Here is a 10,378-nt window from a genome sequence, read left to right on the forward strand (position 1 = left end):
AACTAAAAAAATTTTATAATAATATATTCTTATATTAAAAATATCATGATATATTAAAATTATTTCAACCCAAAAATATTATAAAATCAAATTATGAATAATGTATTGATTATTTAATATAAAAATATAATTATATATTATTAATATATATATATATACATATATATTTAATATATATATATATATTAATATATATTTTTGGCGGGGCGAGTCCGCCAAACCCAAGACCCGCCCCAAACCCGCATATAGACCCGCTTGTCATCCCTAGTTTGGAATTAGAATGTAATAAAAGAACTCATTGAAATCAAGGTCAGAATCCCACTCTCACACTTTGTGCTGCGCTTTGAAATCACTTTCTTGTTCGGAAAATGTTTTCCTTGGTATGCATAGTTATGTAGAGAAGTCTGGTTGGTTGGCTGGTGCGTTTGTGATTTTCGTTTCAATAGATTTTTATCCGAGGATGTCACGTATTAATGATGAAGCTATGGTGTTCAACAAAATTCGAATGAAGAATATTATATGTATTAATGCACTTTTGTCACACTTTTTTTTTTTTTTTAAAAAATATATATATTTTTTATACAAGACACTTTTATAAAGTGTTTCATTACATTGTTTCAATGATTTTTAAAAAAACCAAATTGAATTATATAAAATTTAGTTTAGGATACGGCGCCGTATTAGCGCTGATGAGTTGTGCATCTCCAGACCATCATGGTGAGGAAAAAGTTGGAGCGTCGGTCTTCAACTCCAAATCTTCCGATGGGCAATTCGTGGAGAAGGGCCTCTTACTTCATCTCAGCTGTTTTGTTTTTTTGTGCTCTTCTGCTAAGCATTTCATGGAACATGACTGCTTTCCGTTTCGACCACCGGATCTACTCTGCTCAAGTGGTGAATGAGTTTCCTCATGATCCCAATGCCTTCACTCAGGTCGATTTCTTGTCAATTTACTTTTTTTTTTTTTGAGGGGATCGATCAGTTTCTGATGTTTCATGTGATAGTAGTGATTCCTGATGATTCTTAATGAAATCACGATCCCTTCAAAAAGGTGCTTGGTTTCGATTTGTATTCCTTTTGTACTTTGTGGGATTGTGTTTGCTGCAAATTCTCATGATTTTCTGGTTTACCTGTTTTTTTATAAATAAAAGAGAATCCCTCTTTTCGACCTTGCCTTTGGTATGTCTCCTCTTCCAACCAGCCTTTGTCCACAATACTACTTCTTTTATGTTGAGAAATTCTGCTCCTCGAGTTTTTGGATTGCTGAAAACTTTTGCTCTCTATGAGATTTAAGATTCTTTGGTTTTGCTTGCAGGGGCTTTTGTATGCAGGAAATGATACATTTTTCGAATCAACTGGACTCAACGGACATGTAAGTTTATCTTATCGTGGGATTGGGTTTTTTTGTCTGGCCAATGCATATATGCTTGCTCAGCATGTTGCTCTTAGTTTTGAGTCTTATCTGAGCATTGTGTTTTTAGATCACCATCTTGGTATTCTAGGTTTATGTGTAAAAGAATCAATTAAGAAATCCGCGTTTAAAGATACGGTAATCATTGTTGGGCAAGCATATTAAATTACAAATTAAACATTGTACAGGTATCTCAAAATTGTTTCATTTAAGCCTGTGAATACCATTATGTTGATCATAAGGATAGTATGCATTAGCAATGCTGGTCAGTATCTCAAAGTTTCGCTGCAAAATTATCAATCTATAGAAAAATATGGTAAAAGTCCATTATTTTCCCAGAGAACACTTGGATTTAGAAGCTTTTAAGTTAAAAGCTATAACCACCTTTATTTTTCGAGAAAAAAAAAACGAAAAACGTTAAGAATTTCATTTAAAGAAAGTGGTTGAAAAAACACTTTCTGGAAGAGGCTTTTGGGCCTTTACATAAGCGTATTTCGAGAAAACTAAAATAAAATATCCTTGTTATTGTTGTATTATAACATTAAAACTGCTTCTGTTTTTATTTAAAAGAAGCACTTAACTATTAAAGTAATTTCATAATCTACTTTTGTATCCAAACTAGCCCGCCCTCAAAGCTTGATTCCATTCCAAGTTATGTCCAAACTGCTATTCCATTTATTGGAGAAACTGAGGCAAAATATGGACGATCCATTGCACACTGCTGTAGACATTCCATGTGACATTTTCTGATCATAATTACTGTGTGGGTCAGCTGGATTTATTTTACATTCCCTTTGCCATGACATATACACCATTGTGAATTTTTGCTCGGTGCATTTATTGCTTTCTCATTTCTATTGCAGTCATCTGTTCGAAAGGTTGCTCTTGGGACAGGAAAGGTAATATTATAAAGATTAATCATTAAATATAGAAACGACTTTGCTTGTCCAAGGGATGATCTGTGTCTTGTTGTATTTACATTTACTTGTTTTAATTTATGCTTGCCTAAATTTAATTAGGATGTTCTGAATTTTACAAGTGCAGAGCAATATCTACATAATATGGCTAGACTATTAATAATAGTCCTACTCCTCGATTTTGAATTTTGCAGGTTGAGGCCATTCATGAAATGCAATATTCTTATTTTGGAGAAGGACTGACTCTTCTCGGTGAAAAGTTAGTCACCAACCTCCCAGTGTTTTGTTTATACTTTGCCTTTATTTTGTGAATAAAGAATCAAGGTTTCAGTATTGCAAAAGATTGGTTGATAAAGCACAAAAAACTTACATACTGATAAATACCGTCTCAGATTATGTATAATCAACGTTAGAGATGGTTTCTGAACGAACCGTATTTTTCTCTCTTTTTTGTTCCCGTCCTTGATCATGTTAACATATTTTTTGTTTTATTTTATTTTGTTCGTTTTACATGGAGTTCCTAGTTCTGATTTAGTAATCCAATGTACTTTGTAGGTTGTTTCAGGTTATCTGGTTGCAGAATACTGGTTTCATATACGACCGATATAATTTGAGCCAAGTTTGTTCTTCATCTTTCTGCTTTTCTGAATCTTTTTCTGTCTTATATGCTTGTATATTTTAAATTGATAATTTGAAATGAGGATAAAGGCTAAAATATATTTTAGTGCTATTTTGTTTATACTTTTGGGGTATGTTTGAAGTTGCAGATCACATATTCATTGATTAATTTATATTTGACAATCTTATGTTTGGATTGCATTTTTCTGGCCCATTTCTGATGGGCTTATGTTGATAATGTTCCTGCAGCTTATGTACACTTTTGAATGAATTTACATTTATATCCTCTCTCTCTTTTTAAAAATTGTCTCTGTTAGTCAAAAAATTCCACTCTCTCTCAAATAGATATTATATATTTATTTGTCCAAGGCTATTTAGGACTATTTATTCAGATAATACATTATAACCCAAGGTTTTCATAATCAAAACATGACACTATTATTCATCATCACTTTTTCTATACTTTGAATTCCATTAAATTATCTTTTCTATTTATCATTAATTTATCTTGTCGTTCACTTCAAACAATACATTGAAAGTATTTCCAAGCATGTCTTTCGGTGTTACATTGGACTTTTTTTTTTTTTGAATGTGTGCTTTTGCCACTACTGATTTGATGATTTTGAAAAAGTTATAATTGCAGTAGCGGCCCGACTAGTAAAGTTTGCAGCTATAACTGATTGTTCCCACGTTTTACACTTCCTAGGAATTATGCATTCAATGCTGTAATTGTAAATAATAATACATCCTTGCTTGTATTGTCATTTTACTTCATATAGGCTAGTATGCAATAAATCTATGGTGGAAGAGTGCTCTCAGCCTTCTCATTTCCTGCAGTGTGTTCATATCCTAGTTTTGTTGTTAAATGGAGTTTAACTACTTGATCCATGCATTCAGTGACACTTTTTCCGTTGACAATTGTTCTACCTCAATCAACGGTTGTCATCCAGTATTGAATCTTGTTTAATTCCTAGACCTCCATTCTTGTGCAATTCATTTGTAAAATCTAACTATAGAAAAAATCATTTACATTGTCTTAATTTCTTGATATAACGAGGCATGTGTGACTTAATTGGCTGCATCATCTGCAGACTGGTACATTTATTAATCAAATGAAAGATGGTTGGGGGTTAGCAACTGATGGCAAAGTTATATTTGGCAGTGATGGAAGCTCAACCTTGTACTGGATCGACCCTCAAACATTTAAAGGTTTATATCATTTTAAAGTCAGCATTCATTAGTACCATTTTGAAACTATTATATAACTGGTCAGGTTATATTATTGGTCTGCGTGTCTTGAGTCCACGCAGTTATTATGAAACAAACTGTGAAGTTCAACGGACACGAAGTATACAACCTAAATGAACTGGAATATGTGAATGGTGAAGTGTGGGCAAATGTTTGGCAGGTATGCCAGAGGACCTCTACATGCTATCCAGTGTCATGCTTTTGTTTTCCTTTTTCCTTTTTCCTTTTTCCTTTTTCCTTTTTCCTTTTTCCTTGTATTTATTTGTTTATATATATCTCCTTTCTTCATAGACTGATTGCATCGCTAGAATATCGCTGACGGATGGTGCTGTGTTGGGATGGTTATTCCTTCCAAATTTGAGGTTGTCCGTTGATAGCTTTTCTCTATATTAAAGATGAGCTACTATCTCTCTCTAATAATCAGCTCATCATTTGACTTTGGTATTACAGGGAATCGCTGCTTGCATCAGGAGCAAGGGTAAATGCTTAATATTGCTAACTACATATATGATATGAATGCACTTTTAATCTTCCATTCTGCTATAACATGGATTTAGATAAATGCATTATAGGAGATCAATCGCTTCGAAGTTTCTACCACGGGACATCTTTATTAATCCACAGTTATATAGATGTCCAGCTTGGTTCGATTATATATGTTTTCAGGAGTTTTCTTTGTGGGCGTCTATTAATTCAAACTCTGACAATTTCTCAGGGTATCGATGTTTTAAATGGCATAGCATGGGATCCAGAAAAAAATCGCGTCTTTGGTAACACATACATTTTCGTCCTACATAAATCTAACGAGCAAATCTCCCATATTCTCAACGCTGCTCATTTATGCTTTTGCGCAGTGACAGGAAAACTATGGCCAAAGCTGTATGAGATCAAGCTACATCCATGGGCACCATTCTCCGGAGATATTCGGAGCCTCTGCATAACCAGACCAAACCATTTTTGAAAACAATTTAAAGGTATACTTTAGATTAATTTTAATTCAATCTGTATCTATGGTTAATTAGTTTCCATCGATGTGATTCGAAAATGGTGATTATGAAGGTTGCTCAAACATGACAATAGTACCATGCAGTAGACGTATTTTTCAAAGAACATTGGTTACGTTTCCAATATATTTGAAAAATATTTCCTGTAAATATTTCTTTTTGGAAATGAATGGGATAAACTGAAATATGTTTTGGCTTCTGTTATAGAAGGGGATGCATACTATATTAAATATTTGTAGACAATTTACAGTTTACATTGTGTATTAATTTTGGATGTTCGAGTTATGGAGTATGTTAATAGTAGATATAAAATGGCTCAACTAAGGACTAAATATATAACGTTGGATGCATTATTAGAGTATGATGTACAAAATCCTTCGATATACATTTCTAATGAATAAATGTGTTCTTTCTATCTCTTGAATCATTTGTATGCACACAAATTTCATAGAAATTTTCAAAATCCCGTAATTTTCAAAGGAAAAACGACATTTCAAAATTTTAAAACGATCAAAGTAATGTCTTTACTTAACCACGAGGCTACTCCGACTCAAGTTTATACTCAAGGTGAAAGGCCAAATGTGAGTACAATTATTTTATTTGTACCAAATCTTTATTTTATAGGTATGGAATGAATTTTTTATTTTTTTTTAGGGTATAAGTACAATCTTGATCTAGATTAAAATATATGAAGTAAGTGATGTGTGCACTACATATGGGACTTGAACATGAACTCTAGACATGTTTATCTCGAGCAAAAGAATTACAAAGAAAATTTCTAAATATACCTAAACAAATTAAGAATTATTCGTAACCAAGTGAAAATTGAATACGAGAGACCAACTGGTCTTAGAGTCTCGATTTGAACCATTAGGCTAAGGCCTCATTGGTGGAATGAATTCTTTCTTTTGTGAAAGTTAGAGATTTTTTGTCTTTTATGTGATAAACGTTTATGGATATGCAAAGTTTTTTACTTTTTCTCTCTTCCGAATAAAAAGAAAGATTTTTTACGATTGAGTCTCAAACTCTCGATTCCGAAATGTTATATCAAACTTGATGGTATCCTAAAGATATATGTGATTCCATATAATATAACCTTTTAAGTGTTTTCTTGTCTATTTATGTTCAATATATAATACATGTTTATTCTAGAACCTTTGACGTATTTAGCTTATTTAATTAATTGGAATCTTATTTCTAGAAGTTAGAAAAATTTGAAAAAAAAGTAATTCATAATCACAATTTTTTAGTAGATATTTTGAGATGTGTTAACTTTGCTCATATTTACAATAAAAAATGATATTTTTCGCATAAAAAATAATATTATTTCATGAGTGAGCCAACTATGAGATCCGTTTCACAAAAGTTACCTATGAGATCGTCTCTTATGATTTTTTGTGTATTTTTTAAAGTTGCAAATACTATTTCATTAGAAATCAAGGTTCTATAATACGCTAGGCACCAGTCAGATGCCAGACCAACGCCCAGCGACTAGACGTTTCTGGGTGGATTTTACGATATAAAATAATATTAGGCTTTTAATTTAAAAGTCGAAAAAACCCCTTTTTGCCTAGCGTTGCCTTGGGCCCGCCTACCTGGCTGTCAAGGATGCCTAGGCTGGTTGGCCGACTAGCACTTCTTCACTGCTGTTGGTCTACGCTTAAGCCGATTTTTAAAACACTGTTAGAGATATATAAAATGTTGAAAGACATGACTAAGAGCACCATCAACTCACAAGTTTCACGGACACTAGCTTGAGAGGAATGAGGATGCGGCCTTCGGATGGGAGTAAGCCACTTTTTTTTTTAAAAAAAATAAATATAAATAAATATATAAATAAAAGGGGTATATATATTTTTAGAACTAGTCTTAAGCTATTACATCTAAATAAGAGCAGAGGGTGAACCCATCCTACTTGATCAGACATTGAAACAATGGCCTATGTCAAAGCGTGGGCGACCTGATTCGCTGATCGTTTAGAAAAAACGAAAACACAATTTTGTAATACCGCGGCATGAAGGCGGACAGTAGTCGGCTCTTTTCTTTCGGAAATAGTGTTTAATCACTGGCCTGGTGTTAACTCGTGAAGTGTAGACATGCAAACAACGAATTGAGGACTAATCACCAACTAATCCTAGCTACCAAACGCTGCCTAAAACAATGATCTTAGAAGAAATTTTAGGAAATGTTGCATCGATAATTAAATTAATGTATGTTGTTGTTCCCCTTGTTTTAAACAGTAAAACCTGGATCAAACCATGGGAACTATATCTCTCATTCGATTCTCCAACAAAAGAAATTTGATATACGACTCTAAACTACATCGCATTTGGGACCATAGGTTCGCATTGTAATGGAACCCGCAAGCTCCATTCGTTGATGTTGCAGACACAACACTATAACATAAATATTTTCTGTGATTATTTAATTAATACTTATTTATTTTTATCAGTGGTCAAGTTAGAGTTGTTGACAAGGAGATTGATACATTATTGCTAAACTTTTTGAAGTATTTATATGTTCATATATTTTACATTGACACGAACAAATATTAAGTTTTACTTCGCATACAAAAAGCATGCAACCAAGTACATTTTTTTTTTTTATCGGATAGCAACAAAACAACAATATTGTTTTCAACAAAGAAAACAATAAAAATTATATAATTGTTGTGAAAAAGTAAAAATTTATGGTAAAAAGTAAATACTCCAAAAATTTAAAAAATGTCAAACTCTACACTTTATAATATTTTTCTCTCAACTCAATTATATTTTTCATCACAAATGAAGACCTATTTATAGATCCACATTTGAGATTAGTCCAAAAATAAATACATCATCATCTACATCATCACACACTAATTTTCCACATTTTACAACTCAATATTCAACATTCAATATTCAATATTCAATATTCAACATAATAATAATAATAATAATAATATATTTTTCAACACTCCCCCATTTGATGATGATCGTGATATGATGACTGTCTTTATTACGTATTTTATACTGCCTCGTTAAAAACCTTACTAGGAAAAACCCAGTGGGATAAAATCATAGTAAGGAAAAAAAAGTGCAGCCACGTAAACTCCCCCTCATGTTAACATGAGTGATTCTTCACATATTCCGTAGATTGCGCATCCCAATGTTGTATATATGCTTTCTGAATATCGTCGTGGGAAGTGCCTTTGTGAAGAGATCTGATGAGTTCTCACTTGATTGAATATAACAGATATCAATATCTTTATTCTTCTCAAGCTCTTGAGTGTAGGCAAAGAACTTTGGGGGTATATGTTTTGTTTTGTCACTTTTGATGTATCCTTCTTTCATTTGAGCAATACATGCAGGATTGTCTTCATACAACGTCACAGGCTTCTTGTCTACTGATAATCCACAAGAAGTTTGGATATGTTGTGTCATTGATTTTAGCCAAACACATTCACGGCTTGCTTCATGTAGCGCAATAATCTCAGCGTGATTTGATGAAGTTGTTACGAGTGTTTGTTTCTGTGAACGCCAAGAAATTGCGGTGCCTCCACGAGTAAATACATATCCAGTTTGGAAACGTGCCTTATGTGGATCAGATAAATATCCAGCATCGGCATAACCAATGATACTTTGACTGGTGTCTTTTGAGTACAAAAGTCCCAAATCTGTCGTTCCTCGTAGATAATGAAATATATGTTTAATTCCGTTCCAGTGCCTCTTTGTTGGATATGAACTGAATCTTGCCAATAAATTTACAGCAAAAGATATATCTGGTCTAGTGCAATTTGCAAGATACATAAGGGCACCAATGACACTTAGATATGGTACTTTTGGACCAAGAATAACTTCATCATCTTCACATGGACGGAATGGATCCTTTTCTATGTTTAATGATCTTACAACCATTGGAGTACTTAATGGATTTGATTTATCCATATTAAAACATTTAAGGATCTTTTCTGTATAATTTGTCTGGTGAGCAAAAATTCCACATTCTTTTTGTTCGATTTGCAAACCCAGACAGTACTTGGTTTTTCCAAGATCCTTCATTTCGAATTCTTCCTTCAAGTACATCATAACTTCTTGAATTTCTTTATTCGTTCCAATGATGTTTAAATCATCAACATATACAACAATAATTACACATCCGGATGTTGTTTTCTTGATGAAAATACAAGGGCATATTGGATCATTTACATATCTCTTTTTCATCAAGTGATCACTTAGCTGATTATACCATATTCGGCCGGATTGCTTCAACCCATATAATGATCTTTGCAATTTTACATAATAAAATTCTCTGGGTTTTGAACTTTGTGCTTCATGCATCTTAAATCCTTTAGGGATTTTGATATATATATCACTATCAAGTGATCCATATAAGTAAGCCGTAACAACTTCCATCAGACACATTTCCAAATTTTCAGAGACTGCCAAACTAATCAAATATCGAAACGTAATTGCATCCATAACAGGAGAATACGTTTCTTCATAATCAATTCCAGGCCTTTGAGAAAAACCTTGTGCAACAAGTCTAGTTTTATATCTGACTATTTCATTTTTCTCATTTCGCTTTCGAATAAAAACTCATTTGTATCCAACAGGTTTTACACCTTCAGGTGTGAGGACTATAGGTCCAAAAATATTGCGTTTATTTAGCGAATCCAATTCAACTTGGATGACATCTTTCCATTTTGCCCAGTCATGACGAGTTTTACATTCACCAAAGGATTTTGGTTCATGATCCTCGTTTTTATTTATGATGTCACGTGCCACATTATAAGAAAATATCTCATCAATATCTTCTATATCTTTTCGGTTCCATATTTTTCCAGTATTAATATAATTGATAGAGATTTCACGATTCTCGTCAGTTTGTGGTTCTGACAGAACATTTTCATCATCAGGTGTTTCTTCTGGAACACCATTTTCTATTTTATGATCATCGTATTTCTCTATGTCTTTTCTTTTTCGAGGATTTTTATCCTTGGAACCGACTGTCCTTTCACGCTTCAAGCGTTTTATGACATCATGAGTGTCTTCAATTTGTTTCTTTGGAATTTCAATTCGAGCAGGGGCATTTACAACATGTATATATGATTTTGTTATCCCTTTTGTGTCTGCAAATGCATCTGGAATTTGATTTGCAATTCTTTGCAAGTGCACAATTTGCTGTACATCTTTCTCACATTG

At 33.0% G+C, this 10,378-nt stretch overlaps 1 protein-coding gene across 2 annotated transcripts; it reads left to right on the forward strand.

The window, feature by feature from the left end:
* Positions 1–706: 706 nt before the first annotated feature.
* LOC140865624 (glutaminyl-peptide cyclotransferase-like) lies at positions 707–5,407 on the forward strand. 2 transcript variants are annotated; one of them, XM_073270313.1, is made up of 12 exons: positions 707–930; positions 1,313–1,369; positions 2,272–2,307; positions 2,520–2,584; positions 2,881–2,944; positions 4,035–4,152; positions 4,254–4,351; positions 4,483–4,553; positions 4,642–4,669; positions 4,907–4,961; positions 5,046–5,165; positions 5,251–5,407. In XM_073270313.1, exons 1-11 carry the CDS (start codon positions 715–717, stop codon positions 5,150–5,152), a joined length of 915 nt encoding a protein of 304 aa, XP_073126414.1. In that variant the 5' UTR covers positions 707–714; the 3' UTR covers positions 5,153–5,165; positions 5,251–5,407. The 2 variants fall into 2 exon arrangements, with proteins under 2 accessions (XP_073126414.1, XP_073126413.1); XM_073270312.1 differs by having other exon boundaries at positions 5,046–5,407.
* Positions 5,408–10,378: the final 4,971 nt, after the last annotated feature.

Source organism: Henckelia pumila, chromosome 4 (assembly GCF_033568475.1).
Source record: "Henckelia pumila isolate YLH828 chromosome 4, ASM3356847v2, whole genome shotgun sequence".
NCBI classification, from domain to species: Eukaryota; Viridiplantae; Streptophyta; class Magnoliopsida; order Lamiales; family Gesneriaceae; genus Henckelia; species Henckelia pumila.